Consider the following 20,955-nt stretch of genomic DNA (forward strand, 5'->3'; position numbering starts at 1 on the left):
CCGAAAATACTGCAAAGATTCTACAGTACAAGTAAAAGTCCTGCACAAGTTTAATGAGCAAAATGTATCCAAGTAAAAGCACTAATAAAAAAATGTAAAATAAACATTTTACTGTTAACATTTAGTTACGTTAGAGCGAGTAGAAAAGCGACAATTCTATTTTGTTTATTATTGAGGTCGAAGTGGGTGGAGTAGAATTATCACCTGACAGTTTCAACCTATAAACTGAGAATTTGTAAAAGTAGAATTCATGGCAGAGCTGCTGCATTGGATTGAGTTAGATTATACACGTGTACCTAATAAAGTGGTCAGTGAGTGTACACGCACACGCAGTGTATCATCCAAATCCCAGAAAGATATGTTGGCAACTATCACTGATTAGAATTTTAGAATATTGGTAACAATAAAACATGATAAACGACGCCTCCATAGAAATAATAGTCTATTTATATTTAGCTATAAATATTTTCTATATTTAATAACACAAGTGGAGCCGATGTGAGGACGTGCAGTGTGTTTGGTTTAATGAATTCTGCAGCTTTGACGTCACCCCTCCCCCCCAACCCACCCTGTTCCAAAACGGGACGTCCAGTTGTTGCACGCTGCCGCCCCCCTTTAAACAACCTGTGGACCACATCTGGGGACTTAGCTCACTTTTTGTCTCAGCAGAAAAATGGGTAAGTGAACTGTTTTCTGTGCGTTTCTGTTTGAGTTTTCCTTCTGCGCACGACATGGGATCATTTCTAAATGTGTGTGTGTGTGTTTTGTGTTGGTTTGGTTATTTGGAGGCTTTGTGTTGCTGCAGGGATCTTGTGCAGTTTGTGCGCTCTGCGCATCGGCTGCCGGTGCGATTGATTCCAATTCGCATGTCCGCTAATCGGTTCAGAGGAGAAGCGTGAAACCTCAGACTGTCAACTCTCACCAGTTCGTCTCGCATTTCTTGCAGCGTTTTCTCCACTGATTACAAGATCAGTAACATTTTAAATCACACTAACAACAGAAATCAATTTGTGTCTCTGTGCATAATAAAGTGTGGAGAAGTGTGTGTGTGTGTGTGTGTGTGTGTGTGTTGCGTGTCAGTGGAGAGCACTAGGTTTAAAGATTCTAAAGGTTAAGACAAAACTGTGTCTTGGAAAGCAATGGAGAAATGTAAAATGTGCAATCAATGCATTTTTTTCCAGATAGTTTCTAAAACATCACATCTTTAAAACAATGATTTGTGTTATGATTTGTATTATGTGTGAATGGTCAGACGTTTGAGATATTTCCAGGCACATATCTGCTGTTAAAAAAGGTCAAACGTCAGACCACCTGACCATTACCCATCTTATCCTCTCCACCTCAGCCCAGCTCACCATGTGAGAGTTGATGTTGATTGGATTAAGCAGGAGTGATCCATTCCCCCACTGTGAAGTAATCAGGCTGAACTGGCCTGAAACACAGAAGACCACTGCTGTTGTGTAGAAGTGGACACTTGTAGCAGGAATTGCAGGGTTAAGCACATTATTTTGTTGTTGCTTTGTATTTTTTTTAAAGGTTTATATAATCAGCTAATCTCACTGTAATCACGACAACAGGGCATGTGTGAGCTGGAGAAACAGGACCAAAGCCATTTCTAAAAGGTGTGATTGGACTTTCAAGTTTGCCAGTTTTGGAATCTGCTCTGTTGTTTTGTTTTCTTTTATCCTTTTTTAAATGTGAGAAAAGCTGTGATACTGTGCAAAACGGTGACCACTTTGGAATAATACCTTTAGACACCGAAATAATTGTGTGTAGTTGTGTTTTCGTTGCTTATTTTCCACCGATTTGTCTAAACAGTCAGGCGTCCAGGGCAGAGCTGACACAGATGCAGCAGCAGAGATTTTTTTTCTGTTCCCCTGTGAAATGTTTCACTTGCAGCGGAATGACACCAACTCCATTCAGCAGCGTGACCCTGAAAAAACACCTACAAAACACATCGGTTTGAAGCTAATTCCACTAAATACTTAATCAACGCTTCCTTACACGGACGAAGCAATAGAAAACAGATTGTAGATGGTCACAGCATTGTTTGCAATTTGTTCAGGGAAGCTGTAGCCAGACCAGAAAGTCTTGGCCAAAGTTCAGCTTTCTGCCTCTGTTTTACTGGAGTCGGACCAGAAACCAGTAGCATTCAGTTTGATCTCATTAATCGGTGATGCAAAGTATTTCTATCTCTATGCATTACTCCATTATTTCTTCTACATCTGTCTCTCTCTTCCCTCTCTCTCCCGTTCATAACATCTGGTTCCAATAAGGCAGCAGGCCTGTTTATCGCCTTCAGGCTGGCGAGAAGTTGAGAACAGACAGGATGTAGCTGAGTGACTTAATTCAGTGCGATGGGAAACTGGGGCCACTTTTCTGCAGGAAGCCGTCGTAAACCTCTCTTCTTTCCGCAGCCCCCGTTTCGCCTGTTATTTCCCCAAACTGCTACTTTCATCTCATCACTGTCAGCATCATCATCATCCCATGTTTCATCCGCATCTGCTCCTCTCATCATCTCCCTGCTCATTGTCTCTATCCTTATTCTTTCCATTACTCCCCTCCCCTCCTCCGTCTCCCTCTCTTTCCTCCCCCCTCCACCTCCTCCCCCTCCCCACGCATCCTCCTTCGTGAATTCGCTCTTTGTGCTCTGGTTTTTTTTATTTTATTTTATATTTTTTTGCTGCAGTTCGTCTCTGCTCGGCTCAACGAGGAAAGTCATATCTTCTTGCATCCTCTCCTGTGGATTTCCTATGCGCTGATCTGCAGAATGTAACAGCCATCAAGCAGACCGACTTCAAAGGCTGGAGATTGTTTTATTCTCCAGGAAAGAAATGATCACTCAGCTGGAAAAAAAGCAGAAAAGTGGAACGATCCTCTGACCTGATTAGAGTAAGACTATGCCAATGCTTAAACCACAGCAAGTTTGTTTAAAGTATAGTCTGGGGAGGGCTAAAAACAAAGGTCCTTATATGAAAATGGTACTTATAGAGCTGCACAAATGGAAGAAATTTGAGTTTTCTAATTAAAACTCACATGCTTTCAAGAGCTTTTATATTCTCTGCATATGTGTCCATGTATAAAATAGAATGGCTGCTATAAAACACACAAAGAAAGCGAGCAAATTATCATTAAAAGGCCTCGAACTCAGAGGTTCACTCCACAGTTTCCTGCATTAACAAGTGTTGATTTTTCAATGTTAATTATTAATGGGTGACAAATGCTGATCTGAGAGCTGTTTGTTCCCCTCACACAGCTGACATGGGTCTGGGGCAGCTGTTTAAAACTTTACAAAAGTGTTAAATTGACTCTGAAGGATTTATATAAGCACTGGCACAACCGTTAATCTTTATAGCGCAAGAGTGAAATTAAGAGTGACAATTGAGAAATTTGGAATTAGCGGCCACGCCGAGCGAAGCCGAGCTAATTGTTGTGAAGGTGTGAGGATGAAAAGACAGATATGTGTAAGTGGAGGAGCTCAGTAAACCGTTTGAAGAGTCCAGTACAATCGGAGGGAAGAACAGGGTCGAACCAAACCCTGTTGGGGCCCAAGGTGGGTTTTAGTGTTGATGGCCCCCGAGTGCTTTGTACATGGGACTAAATAAGCTTAATAATAACTAGGCTACTAGGCTACACACCTCCCACAGGGACATGTAGTTCAGCTTATTTAGAAGAGGCCTTGTATAACACATTAATCTTTTAGGAAGCATATTCTGACAAACATGATTAAGTAAAAGCAGAGGTGCAATAGCTTCCACCATTTTGTACTCTCCAAATCCTACCCTCCAAGGTCAGGACTGTCAACAAGGCTCCATCAGTGGCCAGACTGGCCGGTTAAAGTTCACCAAATTCCAACTAGACGCAAAAAAGCTTCACACCAGCGCAGCAGTAATTTTATTTCAGCGAATTAACAGTATATGATTTAAGTGCTGAGGTTGACGTCGGAGAGTCATTTAATAAAAAAGGGTTGATGAGGAGATTGGGAGCAGGCGTGCAGGAGGACGAGGAGACCAGACGATGGTGGGAGGCGAGTAACACTGCAGGACAGACAACCAGAAGAAGTTAAAGAGATTCATGAACTAGCAATTTAGAGGCCATCATTGTTTGTGCGGCCTGGAGAACTTTACCTGCTTCCCCAGCATCTCATCTTCCGGTAACGCTCAGAATGGATTTTTGGGTTTTAATCATCTCTCTTAGACCGAACAGGTTGTAACCATTGTACAACCTGAGGTCCGTGCAGTTTTGTTTTTGGCAAAATCATTATTTTGCCTCAAACTCTGCAGGAGATAACATTTGTTGTTGTTCTTTACTTTGTTTCTCACTGCTGTCTTTTTTCCCCTATGCACCTTATTGATTTTATGTTATCCCTTTTTTTAAAAACGCTTTTTTAGATTTCGTAACTCACTAAAGGCTGTAGAAGACACAAAGAACTCCCGTGCCTGTCCTCTACACGCCCACCTTCCAACCCTCACATTTTCTGTAATATTTAGGCTACACTTGTCTCTTCCTTGTCATTTTAAACTCGACCCACCGGCTACTCTGATGTGTCAGAACGAGTTGTCGTCGAGAGGACCTGTTGCCATGGCGACGTGCCGAAGCACAAAGCTCCGAGACAGGGGCGTCATTTCAAATCCCTGCACATGCAAACAATCATACATTTGATCGCACGAGCCCACACAGGCAATAAATAGACAAAGCGTGAAAATATATTTGTATATGACCAACAGACAAGAAGGGATTACCATTCTCCCTCACCTCCTCCTGCCGCACTTCTCCCACCTCTGCAGTGATGAGGATGATGAAGATGATGAGCCCACCCTGCTGTGCATTTCCTCCACACAGTGACTCATGGTGTGCTTGTGTACTGCTTGTGTAGATGGAAACAGCTCTTATCCCACATTGCTCCTGGCGTGTGCTTGCAGTTCGGTACAGTAGGTCACAGGTGCAGCAGCTCCTGAGTCATGTGACTCTCGAAGCCTTGAAGTGGGTTGGGGGTGTCCGTGTGTGTGTGTGTGTGTGTGTGTGTGTGTGTGTGTGTCAGCCTGTGTGTGTTTTTGGCATTGGGGTGGGGTTGTATGAGTGTGTAAGAGAGAATGTGTGTGTGTGTGCAGTTGTTGGGGATGACGATGACAACATAACAACATGTGGAGCAGACTGTGGACCAAATCTGGGCCAGCAGGATTAGCAGCTCGTTGGATAAATTGCCGGGCGGGGGCAAGTTTGTGTGTCTGTGTGTGGAGGTGTGTTTAGTTTAAGCCAATCCGAAAGAGTCAGATATTGTAAATAAAGCAAAGATGTTCCCTCACTTCTCACTTTGATTAGAATTTTGATTTTTGAGTCAGGTGTTAGTCTTGTTCTGTGTGTGTGTGGGTGTGTGAGAGAGAATAGAAGAAGAGCAAGAAAGAGATAAAGACCCTTTGCTGCCTTATTGTGCCAAATGCTCAACAAAATCCTTAAAAGCATTTTAGCCAAACTTTGCAATTCAATGCAAATTCAGGGCCCACTGAAGTGCAGGTGCACCACAGATGATGACGAAGCATTATGGGATGGGATTAGGCAAGAATTTGCATTAAAGTAGCCCATGCTGTCTGTTTTTAATAGACAGGAGATAGAGATGGAGAGCGATAGAGAAAGCCTCTCTGCTAATACACTAACTCCTATTCTACATTTGTTGAAATTATTCCTTTATTTTTATCAGCATCCAACGGTTCTGTTGAAGGATGAGACGAAGAAGCTTCTCCTTGGCGATCAACAGCTGAGGGTGGAGGAGGGGGTGGGGTGGGGTGGTGTGGGGTGGGAAACTGGGTCATCATCGCCACCACAGATTAAGGGCCCGGATCTGGACACACCAATGACAAACACATATGCACACAAACTCTCTCTCTCTCTCTCTCTCTCTCTCACACACACACACACCAAGAAAGTAGAGGAACTTCTCAGGTGAAAACATGACAATGCAAAGGTGCCGCCCCTTCTGTTGCTCTTTGCCAAAGGTTTCCCTTTTAGAGGACGCTAGAAGCCCATTAAAATGGAGAGGATTACACTGAAGCAACAGCGGGAGGCTCGTAAAGCCTTCGCTGAGACACTGTGTGTGTGTGTGTGTGTGTGTGTGTGTGTGTGTGTGTGTGTGTGTGTGTGTGTGTGTGTGTGTGTGTGTGTGTGTGTGTGTGTGTGTGTGTGTGTGTGTGTGTGTGTGTGTGTGTGTGTGTGTGTGTGTGTGTGTGTGTGTGTGTGTGTACTCGTTTCTTTGTGTGTTTATGCTTGATGTTATTCTGGCATCACTGATAAAACACTTCTGTTTGACTAATAGAGACCAACAAATCAGTTCCCAGAGGAGAACATACAAGGTGAGACAAGCCAGTTGAACAAAACTGTCATCAAACTATTGCAGGCCGGAGAAAGTTTGACTCATTTCATGACTCCAATAAGAAAAAAGCACAGACAGACACTTGGCTGCAATATGAAGAATTGCCTTCTTTTCTCTTTCAAGGCTACATATCTTTCGTGCTTTTGGTCGAATGGGTGGAAGAATCTTTGTTGAAGTGCTGTACAAGAAGCTGTAAGAGGAAAAGTTATTAGCTCTATCAAGACCATAACACACCAGCAAAAGGACAAAGGAGTGGATTAAACTGTGTGTTTGTCTTCTCTGTCCTGAGCAGAGAAGGCAAATGATGTGTCATTAACTATCTCTGCACTGTTCAGGTTTGGAGCAGTTCGAAATTCTAGTGTATCGAAAAAGTACAAAAACTGCAGTGAAACCTGCATTCGATTGCATTGCAGTTGCCAAAAAAAAAGAAAAATGGAAAAACTCACAGCTTAGTTCAAACTAAATGCCAAATAGCCAAAATTGGTTATCACAAAATAACAATCTGTCGATTTGGCTTGTTACCACTGTTTACACATTTGCTAGGCTGTGATGAGAAGCTCGACTGGTGTAGCGACAGTAGATGATGGTCAGCTGAATATAACTAATCTTAAGTTCCTCAAGTGCCATCATTTGGAGGCAGGCTCATCTCATTTAGCACCACCTAGAGCCCTGTGTTAGACAACAGACAGACACAAAAACATTATCTCCCAACGCGTGGTAGAACAGATACTGTTATTGTGAGGTCAACCTCTGGGAGCAGAGCTCACAGCCTGATAGCCGGTGTCAGAGCTTAACAAAAGACCTGCTTAATGGCCGTGAGCACTGTGTCAGGAAAGCAGTTAAAAGGTCAAAGGGATGGCTGCAGCGTGGCCGAGCATCACACAGGAAACAAAGGAAACTGCAAATCTTAAAATCTTTGTTCATCATTTGGTTTGGCGTTATCATGATGGATGTTATGATGGATGTTATCGTGAAATGTTAGAACTGAAGCTGATGGAAATGTCAATAGTTTTGCAGGTTTGATCTGATGACACTACACTTTATCCTGAATGTGCAACGCTTTTCCCGGCAGTCCATCGTTATAGCTGTAACCATCCCTACAGTCGAAACATGACAACATTTCAGATCATTTAGATTTTGATAAAATCACTTCACGGGGGAAAAAATACTAACTTACTTAGACAGTTCTTTAACTGTCCACACCATAATTCTCTTTCGAATGATTTTCAGGTGGCAACCAGAAAAGCTTAAAACATTGGCTGCATGTCAACAACTGTAGCCTTGAGCAGAGCTAGTTGTAGGAGTAAAATATATTTTGCGGAAGAAGAGCGATAAGATTCCTTTTACAGTAAGTCCCTTTTCATAGCCGTCTTATTAATTTCTTTTCTGGCTCTTGGCCGATTCAAGCTGTTACGAGGCCACATGAGAAGTTTTCTAGGAACTGATAGCATCGCTAAAAGATCTGAATCAGTGCAGCCTCCCGGCAGTGCTGTGCGTCTCCATGGCAACAGCAGAGTCAGTATCACTCTAAGATCAGACTACTCTGATGTTGGGAATGTGACCATCAGCTTGTTGTGGAAATGTTTTTAACTAAAGTTTAAAAGCACTTTAAAGCCAATTTCGATGATCTTCGCAGAAGTGTCCAGAGACTGTTGCGTCCGCCTTTTCTGTCTTTCTTCTGCTTATTCTTTCCTTCCAATAGCTCCACATCTGCTGACATGAAGGAGCTGCGATGGCCTTATTATACTGGGACAGCCCCCACCCCCCTCCCGCTGTTATGAGGAAAAGCAGGCTTTCGACCGGCTCTCCCTTTAAAGGAAAAAGACTTGTGGAGGCAGAGGAGAACATTTGTGCAGCTGAGAACCGTCTGAAGCCTGGCAATTGGCTGAAATGGCTCAGGATAACACATGATGCAGCAAAGTCAGCTGGTGGAGACACAGCTTAGGCTTCACGCTACATGTGACCCCTACACATAATAAACTTAGCCATTCATTGTAAGCTTTCCTTTCGTTTTAGGGCTAATTAGAAAATGCTAGCATGCTGACACGCTAAGGAGGAAATTGGGTGCAAGACAAACAGGCCTGTTTGGCCACACAACAGGTGGTGCTTTTCTCCCGAATCCCATCAAACATCTTTGGCCCCGTGTGTTTTTTGTGCTGTTGAAATTGTGCACAGCAGTTCCCCAGTGTTCATTTGTTAGTCAAACAGTGTGCCGATCACTGTAATATCTGTGCACTATTGGCATTTTCCAATCCTGCTTCAAGTCCTGAGCCGAAAAGACATTTAATTGCATCTGCCTTTGTACGAGCTATGAGATTTCAGACTTTCTGGTGTTTCTGGAACACAACATTAGAGGTTTGGGCCAAAGTCAAATCACTGCACGTTATGCATGTGTGTGTGTGTGTGTGCATGAGACAGAGTGACAGTGAGGAGTGCCAGGGAGTACTGTATCTCATCTTCTGGACAAGACCTTAATCTGTAGGACCCAGCAGGGATTATGGGGGTTCAGGGAGAAATATTGGACTCACCCTTCAAGCCTGCTAAATAACAGTTTAGAGTAAATGTCACCGCATTGAATTGTTACACAAGTACAAAGGAAGCTCTTTCTTTCTGTGAGCATGAATTGTGTCATTTACACCTGCTTTATTTTTCTCCGTCTATGAAAAAAAAAAATCGTATGATGTGGATACTACAGTATAAACAACATAGACTGTAGAGGACGTGCTGTACGTCCACTGTGTGTGATACTGTGTGGTCCTGGTTTTTCAGGTGATTTTTGCAAACAGATAATATTGTCAGCGTTGAGTGCCATAACACAATGTTTAAATATAATTACACGTTTTAATAACTACAGTCTGAGTGGCATAAGGTCAAATATCGAAACTAAATATTATTTAAAAACAATTAAATCAACCTAAGTTGCTGGTCAAACAAAACAAGTAATAACAATCATTAGCTTTAACACTAATAATAATAACTTGACAAAGCTGACCTTGCTCTAGCTCTGGTGTCCCTAAGGAAATAACAGTCTTTCCTCTACCTGGGTTGAGTTCACGTGGCTCACCAGCACTACGCCCAACAGGCTTTCACTAATGGCCTGCACAGACAGACCTTACATAAGCTCATTCATTTATGCAGCAGATCAAGTTTCCTCATGGCGCAGCATCAGACAGGCATTCAAATGTCAAAAAGTCAGTGTGATGGGTGACCCTCTTTGATTCACCAGCATATGGTGCAGAGTGGGCGTGAATTCCAGCCCTCGGGCGGCGAATGGATGCACTAAATGTCATATATGTCATGTTAGCCATCCTGGTGTCTGATGTTTCGTTCGATGCATAGAGGCTGGTGTCATCACCTCTGTCTGCAATATGGGTGGAGTGAGGAGGAGGAGGAGGAGGGGGTGTGGGGCAGGGTTAGGTCCTTAACTGTTGAGTTGGCTGAGCTTTGCCTGAATCAAGGCCACGTGGGCCTGAATTAAAAATCTTATTAAAGAGGATTCCAGACAGATGGCGTCCTATTGTTTTTGGATGTGTTTATTATTAGAAAATGGGGTAAATGTTGGAGTCAGCCAAGCCGCCCCCACTTCTCTGAATAAACACCCTCTCTTCATCGTTTCCCTGGGATTTGGGGACTCACCTTGTTCAATTTCTCATTGGATTGCTCTGAGCCAATCAGCACGCTTGGAGGCAAACAAAGGGTTCCACTGTAAATAAAGCCAGACACATGTTTATCAGCTAGGGAGCTTTGACTGGTCCAGTGTGAGTCAAAGCTCAAATTAAGTTAAACACACATTTAAGTTGAAATTTGAGTGCGATTAATAACAAATGCATAACACATTCAGAGGATCGTGTGTGTGTTCGTGTGTGTTCTGCTCTCCAGTCCAATGGGAATAACGCAGTATTTTGGCAGCATGGGAAATTAGAATTGGATCTTGTTGTAACATGCTCGTTTGTTGGGAAATTCACATCATCATCATACACAACTGCACTTGTCTAGTCCTTGGAGTTAAAGTGCTGATTGGCTTCTCAAAATATCCAAACTTGTTATTCTGGCTGTATGCTCACATTGAAATACAAGACCGGTTGGATGGGAAACAAACCCAAAAATCACAGTCAGCCCTGACTTTTATCTTACACACTCTTATAGCACTGTCTTCTTCTTTTTCTCATTTCCCCTCTCTTCCTCTCCCTCCCTCCCTGACTCTCTGTTCCTCTCTCAGCTCACCAGATGGAGAGGGGGCGGTGAGTGTGTGTGTGTATGTTCATGCATGCATGGTTGAACATGAGTTTGCATCTCCTGCACATTTTGTCCTATTTTTTAAATAAAAAGATCAGTGGCTTCGCTTGCAGACATTTGTTTTAGAAAAAAAATAAACTGGTGAAAAAAACTGAAATTAAAGTGATTCAGTATGTGAAGACCACCATCATTAAGAAGTATATGTCGCCATCAGCAGCATTTTCTCCAAATTAAGAGTGATTTTATCAGGCAGAATCCTCATCTGACATCATTCGTGGGGCAGCTTATCCGCATGTGCGACATAAATGCAATCTGACAGCGCGTTTGTGTCCAGAATCTGGATTGTTGATACATACAGAGACAGTGCTAAGCTCTAACAGGGAGGAAGGGAGAGAGAGAGAGGGAGCGGGAGGGTGTGTGCGAGGGAGGCAGAGAGAGAGCGAGAGAGAGAGCATCAAGCCACCAGAATAGGCTCCACCATTCACATACTGTACGGTGCAAGTGCCACAAGGAGACTATATTCCTCTAAAATAATGGATGGGACAAAGCCGGCCATGGAGTCCAACGCAGAGGAGACTCAGGACGAGGGACAAGAGAGTAAAGGTACGCTCAATCAGCCGCTGACTTTTGCGAGTTGTAGCGTATTTTCTTTTGCGTCTGCGCCAGCCTGAGCGGTTTAACCTACTTGCAATGGCTCCTGGCTTGTGCGCGACACAATAGCGATGCTGCTTCTTTTGGCCTCTCACCTATCGCAGGGCGATTTGGGCAGAGAGCGGTGCAGACGGCCGAGATTTCTCCCACAATCCTGAGCGCAATTTTGACGTTTTCTGCGTTATCTTGCGCCTTGAAATGGATTTTGGAGACGGACGGAGGAGAATAAGAGGGTGGGCGGGATGATGTGTTGTGGAAGGTGCACGGGCTGGTTTTATGGAGCGTGTATTAATGCCAATTTGTTGGTGCACTGCTGCACCATTATGAGCTTATGTCTGCTTAATGAGCGGCTGCTGAAGGGGCTGGGAAGTGTGCGCGCCGTGCACGGCCGCATTGTTTCCGTCCGGACTGGAAACGCCGCCTCTACGGTCCTCCCGCCGCAGCAGCCGCTGTTATTTAATCGTCGGTGGTGCAACATATGAAGCGCGCGTTTTGTGTGACCGCAGTGCTCGGGTTCGTGAGCAAAGCAAAGAGGCTACAAGATAAACGATCAGCGGTGCGCTTTGACGCAGAGGGATGGCTGTGACCATCAGCTCAGACATGGTAATGGGGCCTCTGTCGGGTGCATTACATTAAATTCTGCCTTTTTAAGAGGCGCTGCGTGATCTAATAAACCCATAATTCCAAACATTGGGTGTTTTTGCAAAATAAATTCACATCCAAACTGTAGCTTTGTGCGCACAGCCATACAAATTGTTGATTTAGTCCAAATCCTACCAAACTGTTGCTGTTCCTCCGCGCACACTCAATCTGTGTGTTGTGTAGGTGTGTCTTTGTGCGTTGGAGGTCTCAAAACCCGCCCGTGCACAGTGGATGTGGCTTGGTAGTAAAAATCCCATCCTTCAGCTTTGAGACAGCAGTTAGTGAAGTCATGGCCATCTTGTTTATTGCTCGTTACAAATATGAACGCGCATTTTATCCACAGCATCAGCTCAAAATACGCCTTCGCTGAGCTTCAACTTGCTTCTTTTGGTTCTAGTTTGGATAGTACATGTACATAAATGCCATTAATTTTCCCTTTGAATCCCCTATAACAAACTATATGTCTGTACTTCTTGCTGAAAAATGCCTCCAGATGACATCACTTGGAGGAACCATGATTTCCGATTATGTCATCTTGTTCCTGGCACTGCAGTTTGTAATCACGGTGAACTCGCTTCCCCAGATGACATCATCTAAACTCCTATTGATGAAAAGCAGCTTTTCAGCTAGTAAAAGAGTCATATTTTAATATAGGGGAGTCAGAAAGAAGTTTAAATGCATTAATGTATATTTACACCCTAAACTAAAGCCATAAAAAGCTGGTCAAAAATCGGTGAAGTTGCCCTTTAATGTATAAATCATTATGATGTATCCTCTGTTCATCGACACTGTGAATGCAGATGAACCGATGAAAGAATGAGAATGAGAACAAATGACTAATTATCATGAATGTTTATGTATTACCAACTATAGCATGGACCTGGAGGGCTGAACACTCACTCATCTCACAGCAACGTCCACTCTCTTTTCCCCCCTTGCTGTGCTACAGGTTTTATTCACTTTCATGTGATAATGAGGAGTTTGTGTTTGAAAAGTAGCGATTTTTGGCCTCTGCCTAACAAAATATCGAGAATCCTGTCAAGAATCTTTCAACATTAAAAAAAAAATAGCATGTAGTGTTTCCATTTGGAAGGGAATATTTAAAAAGTGAACAGATTTCATCACAACAACATCGCTATGAGTTTTACATAAAACAAATAATCAGAGCCGTGTCACAAAATGTCACGTTGGAAGCAAATATTCAAAGTGCAGCAGTGCATTTTTGGCACAGTATAGGATCTAGTTCCACTTTTACAAAATGGCATTAATTTCTACAAATTTGGAAAGAAACTTTAAACAGCCAGTGATTTCTAACTTCATGCTTTTGCCACCAAAAGCTGTTAAAGCTACTGTCCATATGCCACATTTCTCATCCTCTTTTAAAGATCTGCATCATGTGTAGCGATGCTTACGTCACAGACACAGACTGTCTGTGACGTAAGGTGCAGAAGAGTGGGGTTGTCCCCCAGCAGTCATGTTTCAAAAAGCCATTACATCATTGTCTCCGGGTCATGGTGCAAAACTGTGTCCATTCAGAGCCTTTGGCACACACCTTCACAGGGTGCATGTTAGGAGAGCTTGGGGAAAGCTGCAGTTTGCAATAACCCTCTGAATTCATAAATTACTATTTTATTTGGGAGCAGTTATCATCAGGGTGCTCCAGGTGTGAACCAAAGCCGCTCCCACACCAGCAACCCAAAACAGAGCGGATTGGAGGACGTAACTATTCGTGAGTGCCTTTGACATCTGGAATGTGACCATAAGCTTGTAACATCCGTTAAGGAGCTGAAGATTTACAGTGAGGGCATGAAGGCGAGAGCTGTCATGTAAGGAGCTTGTGTTGGTGTTTGCCAGCGCTGCCTCCGATTCAGAAAGCAGATGTTGGAGTGGTGGAATGTAACTAAGTACATTCACTTAAGTATTGCATTTAAGTCCATTTTGAACTGACTTTGAATTTCCCCATTTTATTCTGCCGTAGTAGTTTGTAGCCATAAAATCTAAATGAGTATGAATTTGGACCACATGACTTATTTTGGATGATTTAACTTCGCCCACAGCTACTACGTTCACAGTTTGCTGTAAAGAGCCTGCTGATTAGCTGCCACTGCATTAGGTACCTTAATTATGGTAAACAGAGTCCACACTCCTGATTGCACTGCTATTGTGTGTCTCCGCATGACACTGAGCTGAGAGTAATTACAAACTGAACGCAGAGCTCAGGCATGGATTGTAATCCGGCGGACCGTGCGGCACTGGTGGGCATGGATTGATCTTTTTTGCTTGTTTGCTTCCTATAATCTCTAATCTGCATGTCTGTAGAGGTTCACTGTGCTCAGAACTCAGGCGAGACATCAGCTACGCTCTCTGAGGTACAATTAAATCTGATTTCATTAGCATGAGATAGTCTGAATGGAGAAAGCAAGCCTCCCATGTGGCATTTTTATTTTTACCTGGCTCCCTTAGGCAGCTTTGAGTGTTTTCAAAATGGCCCTCAGTGCATTTCAGTGTACTCGTATGGCATCTGTCTGTCCTCCCTTTTGTTGTAAATGATTGGCCTGTTCACATACACAGCTTCCCTACATCTGTGTATGTGTGTGTGTGTGTGTGTGTGTGTGTGCTCACGCTTACATAATGTTCATCTCAGAAGCGTGAGAGATTAAATCAGCGTCTGCAGAGCTGCAGGTTTTGTTGAATGTTCTGCTTGGAAGAAAGCTGCAGCCTCTGAAGCACAAACTTCTCCCCCTGCAATGTTTGACCTGCGGAGAAGATTTTGTGGGAGAGAGTTAATTCAAAATGTGAAAATAAAGTCAAAGGAGGTGGAACTAAATAATCAGATGAGAAGACTGATGCCTTCCCAACTTTACCAGCTCAGATAGACTTTTTCTCACTAATAGTTAGTCATTTAATAGATTAGTTCAGTGGTATTTACCTCCCCACTGGGTCCCAGAGTGTAAAAAGGAAATAAAGTTCTGTCACAAAAATTAAACAAAATGTCTGCATTTTATCTGCAGTTTATCTATTTCTGCAGTCATTTTTCTCATTTTGTTTTTCAATTGAGGAGGTCAAACACGAAAAAGGCTGCACTGTCCAGCGTAGTGCAGGTTAGGGCCTTGAGTCTAAAGGCCAAGTCCTGTTTGATGATCAGTGAAGCGGGGCGTCAAGAGACGAGCCGAACTGCTCTCCCTACTGGCGCTGACATTTGGTTTGTGATGCCGATAAATATTGGACAGATTCCCATCCCTGCTTTCTTGACCTAACTGTAGACCGAGCAGGTCTTGTTTAATGTTATATAAAACATTTGGATTACTGCTGCTGTGGCAGCAAACAGTCAGACCTCCAGGATCGTACTGATCCAACTGTATTCCTCCTTGGTTTTGGAGCTTTTCTTTCAAATCTGCCTGAATGCACTTTATAACACAGTGCTACACAGTTTAAACTCATTTGACTGATGAAAACTGTGTGGGAAATGTGTGAAGGGTGCAGCGCTATTTGAATAAACCTGTTGCACATTTCAGATTTTTTCTGCCACTTTACAAACCCAAGCAAAACCCTGCAGCCACACACATACAGATCCTAAGAAGCTTTTACTCCACACTTCTTAAGGAATTTGAATCACCAGAAATTCAGCTCGTGTGTTTATAGTAACTTTAGGACAGAAATTCAAGACGTGGTCTATAGATGGAGGAATTTCACATATCCAAATATTTTCGTCCATGTTAGTACAAAAATTACACCTGTGACCTCTTCAGTAGTCAAGTATCAGACAGTGAAGTGCTTGGCTGATCAGAAGATGCTGCTGACACCTGCTGGTGCAGCCTAACACACATGCCAACCCTTGAAAGCATCAGCCCTGCACCAACCTTCATTGTATTTCCTAGAATGCAAACTGTTGCTGCTTTTTTGTTTTTAAGTTCACACAAACAAAAAGAAACATAAACTTACTTTGAGTGGAATCACTTGCATCACTTACTCCCAAAAAAGCTCCCAAATGAGCTCCAACGTTTCCACACTACATCCTCTTCAGGAAGGTCCATGTAGATTTTACCTGATTCAGCCCAGGTGCGAGTCCCAGGTGCAGCCCTAACACCAGTTAGTCAATAACGCACTGAGTGAGCACAAAACAAACCAGAACTCTATACAATCAAAATGTTAGTGCATATAAAAATGATTTTTAGCACAAAGTCCAGGTTTGGTGCACATTCAGCTGTATTGACGATATTAAGATGTCAGAGTAATACTGAGAATCTTGAAACACAGGCTTCCACAGGACGATTTATTTGCTGCTAACAAACATATTTTTGTCCCACACGAGCACATTATATTTGGGACCAGTGTCGTCTCGGTCAAACAGGATAACACTTTATCTCCAGGTCAAATCCTGTTAGTTTTGATGAGTTTGCATGCAAGAGAGGAGACAGGAAGCACTATTTCCCCTCAAATCAAGTCACATGCACAGTGGGGGGCTCTTCTTTAAACTATTTTCTATTCCACGCCTGATTTGTTACTGCTACCAACGTCTTCTTTATGTCTTTGTCCTGTTACCTCTCCTCTCCTCACTGTCCTCTTGTGATTCTCCTTCTTATCGGTATTTTCTCCACACACAGACACCCTTCGCCTATTCTCCTCTCTCCCCTGAGGTGTGTGATGTTGTGGGAGCATGTGAAAGCCGTCACACAGGGGGGGAGGCTCATGTGTTCCTCATTTTAAGCCATTTGCCCTAAGCATGCTGTCAGCTTCCATCTGGATATGTACGCACTTGTGTGTGTGTGTGTCTCGGTGTTTGTGTAAGTGTCGGCCGCGGCAGTTGTGCTTGTTTACGTGTCAATGACCACGAGTGGTTCAGAGGAATGTCTGTGTCTGTGCTTTGCTTGCGCTGAAGAAAATGCTATTTTTGTGTGCACACATGTGGGCGCGACCGTGTGGGACACCACATTGTTCATATTCAGCTGTCTAAGTCCCCACAATGTCCTCACATATGAACGTGAATTACAAAACCAATTCCATTTAGAACAAATGTGTCTTGTTTCTATTTATTGCTTGGGGGACTTCCCTAAATGAGATTCTTCTGACTTAACTTAAAAAAGAAACTGTCTGCTCAGCGTGGTTGAGTATTTAGATGTGGAAGCAATTTGTGCCTCTGCTATCAAAAACATGAAGAACATTTTTAATTTTTCAGTTTATGTAGATTAACCATGTTTGACTATTTGCAGTTGAAAATGGTTTCTAACGCCAAACACTTTATGAACATGTTATTGTTAAATTGTAGTTTATTATATTCAAAATAGTTTTTTTGAAATTTGATTTTTAAATGTTTGAAATTCACTGTTATCCGATGTTTTGTGACTGACTTGTCAATCAATTTGTTGAGAGCAACTCAACAGATGCAAGACAATAATATGTCTGCGTCGACCTCCAGCGCTGTGTCTATGTTTGAACCCCAGTGAGTTCAGTGGGAATATGAATAGCAGCAAGTGGCAGGTTGGCACAGCATGCCTTGTTCCTGAGTAATGCCAGCCTCCTCTGGCCTTCCTCCATCACCCACTGATGTCCAATCTGCTCCTCTCATCCATAGCCCATAAAATGCCTGATGCAGATTAGCACTCGTCATCATTAGCCGTGTCAGACGTGAGTGATGTGTGCTCCACACTCCATTGTTGTGCTATTAGTTTGAGAAGATTCATGATATAAGGTATATTGTTTTCATGACTGCGTAAAACAGTGTATTTTATCAATCAACAGCAAAAGGCTAATTACATAATGCAGCAGAAAACTGTCTAAAAATAGTTTATTTTTCTACAAAGCTTTGATCAGTTCCCACGTTTTTAATGTCGTGTTCAGTGTTTCCTTCATATGTGATAAAATAAAAGCACGAAGAACCAACTGCATGAGGTCAGTCTTCACACTCTAACACACACAGTGGTTATCGAGCCCCAGCGGCCACTGGAAATGTAATCTTCATAATCACATCAGGGGGAGGGGGGGAGGGGGGGTGCTGGTGGAGCGCAGGCGGACGGGCCAGGGGAGGGCCACCAACTTCTTTGAGATCCCACGGAAAGTGACATTAGCCAAGTTGGTTGCATAACCGCGGAGCCATTCAGTCCAACGTCACAGCACTTCTGGCCAGAGGGGCCATTTGTCATTGTGCCGGAACAAGACTCGGTGGACGGCAGCTCACGACAGGTGCTGAACGGGAGAAGATTAGAGAAAAGAGAGTTGTTAAAGAGTTTTCACAGCCTGTGGGTGGTCAGTGGACTATCTGCCATTTGTGCTGAGACTAGACAGTGCACCCGAAAGCTCTTACAGTTACTGTTTTTCCTTCATTACACTCAATAGCCTTAAAGGAAATTAACACTGCTTTCTCGCATCATATTCTTTGATAATACACTGAAAATTAGGAGTAATAATAACAATAATAATAATAATAATTCAGAGGATCTTCTCCACTGTGAACATTTTGAGTTGCTGACAAAGGAAAAACACATTCAAGATTCAAGATTCAAACAACTTTATTGATCCCATGGGGAAAGTGTGTAAATTGTTTTTTTAAATTTGACATTTTCCATATGTGGCGCCCTATTTGGAGTCTGTCCACCCCATTAAACCTTTGTTCAAAGTTCAAAGTTTAGCGTCTTTGGTTTGAGCATCTACTGCTATTTAAAAAAGAAATAAATCTCTCTCTCTCTCTCTCTCTCTCTCTCTATACATGTGAGTTACACTGGGATACTTTGCTATTGCAGGTCAAAACATTTAGTGTATTGAAATTTGACGTATTGTCTAATCTTATACAAAGACTCTCTGATTCGCTCACCTTTTTTTTTTACAATTTTATTTGTAGTATCTCATAATTGTTGTAGTTTATAATTTATATTTTTGTTCACATTTAGATTTTTTTGTTCACATTTGGATTTTGATGCACTTTTCACATTCTTATAATTTTGACTGACCACTACCATTTTACCAGTTTATATCACCACTAACTATTTATCTATTATTATATCTATTATTTCTTTCACTGGACAGAAATGGGCTTCTACATGTCTTATTCTCTTGAACATTACATAATAGGGTTTTCGCTGTCCTTTTTAAATGTCAGTTTCAAATTTTCCCTACAAAGAAATACCAAACACAATACTAAAACTACATATGTTTGACCCAGATGACAGATGTAGTGGTGTGTAGAAACTGGCACACGTGTCCGCTGCGAAAGCAAAACTTGTCGTTTTGTTGAAACTCAGTATTGTCTCCCTGCAAATCTGTTGTCTGCATCTTATGTGGATCCTGATGAATTGTGACAGGAAACATTAGGTAAAAAAAAAAGCTCAGGAGTGTGAGGGCTCTCAGGCTTCAACTCAGTTCACACATTAAAGAAGCAAAAGCACTTAAACCTACCCAGAGAACATATGAAGATTTAATGATTATGATATGTGGGAGCATACTGCACATAAGTGAAGTGTGGCCTTCTTGAATGTGATGTTTTGCAGTATTTTTGTAGTTTTAAGTAAATGTTTTCATTGCGTGCAGAGGTTGGAGGTGTCAGGGCTTCATACAGTGGTTAGAGCTGGTTGTAATTTCCAGCAGATGAACAGTTTGTGTGTGTTTCTGCGTAAGTGCATGTTTATACAACAGCATCCCGTCTCATGTGTGCCCCATCTGTGTACTTATTCTACGTTAACATGGGGAGATGTGTTTGGCATGCGTTGGCTGTCGAGTCCCTCGCCCAAAAAAGATCATCAGGATGAAAGTGTTGATGGCACAGAAGAACGCAGGAAACGGGATATTAAAGCGGCACAGTCCGTTGTGCTCGGCTCTGCGAGGCCAGATGCTAACCTTTTGTTCTTCGTAACGCTGCATAACCGGCCAAGTGTTTCTCACAAACAGGAGATTAGGGTCAGTACTGTGGGATAAATAGAAAAATGGTTTTGGTTCGGTGATGGCTGTTGGCGTCATCCTCTTACGGAGGGATGAGCATATTGTTTGCTCTTGATCAACATTCAAACGAAGCAGATTACTGAGAAACGGTGCCCTCATGCTGTGCTGTTCTACAGAAAAGTGTGTGTTGAGGTGAGCTGAGCTGAGTAGTTTGCACATATTTTTCAAGCACCCGTTTTCTTTGCATTGAAGAAGTTCCTAACATAAATGACATGCTTGTCCAAAAATCTGATTTTTATTATTATCTTACCAAAACAGAGCCCATCAGACAGGCTTTAAATAAACCCCTTGACTTAAGGCAAATGGATATTACACAGATGTTTTCTTTAAAACTGAAACAATTGGTTGAGTAATCACTTGACCAGATTAAGTGAATTACTTGTCAAGCAGGGCTTTCTGCCTTTTTTATGTCTTTATGACCATAAATGAATTGATTATGCTGGAGTTTGCACGCTCTCCTCATACTTTCTGGTTTCCTCTCACAGTCCAAAGACGCCGAGTCGGGTTGTTGTCTGTCTCCATGTGGTGACCCTGCAAGTAATCCACGAGTACTCCACCTATTGTCCACTGACAGCTGAGATGCCACTGACTGTATAAGCACTACAAATAATGGATGGATGAGCCGTTTCTATCATTTAAAAGCAAACTAAATAGCAGAGTAACAGAGTAACACATGCTCGCCATTGGCTTGGATAAGCTGACTCAGCTGTTTGCTTGTTTACAACCAGCCCAATCATTTAACTGCTTCTGTTTCCCATCACGTTGGACATTGTTGTGGCAATGCCAGTGTGTTCCCACATGTTAGCAAGTACGCTGGTGTCAGACCCTGTAGAAACAATAGCCAAAAGGACAAAAATAGGACCCAAGCTGGAATGAAGAAGAATTATTTATTAAAGACATGAAGCCTTGTTTTTAGCTCTGTCAGCATCTGGTTATGATGTTCCCTTTTTTTTTTTTGTATTTTAATAGGGTTTTATAAAAGCTCAAAGGAGCATTTTATCCTTCTCCTCAAGGGGAAACACAGAAATTTCCTAAACTGAAGTTGCAAGTTTGTGTGTGTATGTGTGTGTGTGTGTGTGTGTGTGTGTGTGTGTGTTGATGTGGCTGATGTCTGCTGCCATCACACAGAT

The 20,955-nt window shown here is 42.6% G+C and overlaps 1 protein-coding gene across 2 annotated transcripts in view; it reads left to right on the top strand.

Annotated features, from left to right (window-relative positions):
- Nucleotides 1-658: 658 nt before the first annotated feature.
- The window catches only part of LOC137125018 (neuronal membrane glycoprotein M6-b-like), a 31,602-nt gene continuing 11,305 nt past the window's right edge, over nucleotides 659-20,955 (top strand). The window contains exon 1 of one of the 2 annotated variants that reach the window (XM_067499888.1): nucleotides 659-677. In XM_067499888.1, coding sequence (XP_067355989.1) covers nucleotides 674-677 — 4 coding nt within the window. In that variant the 5' untranslated portion in view covers nucleotides 659-673. Of the gene's footprint in view, nucleotides 678-11,035; nucleotides 11,207-20,955 lie in introns of those variants that run through there. The other variant, XM_067499887.1, reaches the window with a different exon arrangement.

The sequence above is a fragment of the Channa argus genome, chromosome 4, assembly GCF_033026475.1.
Source record: "Channa argus isolate prfri chromosome 4, Channa argus male v1.0, whole genome shotgun sequence".
NCBI lineage: Eukaryota > Metazoa > Chordata > Actinopteri > Anabantiformes > Channidae > Channa > Channa argus.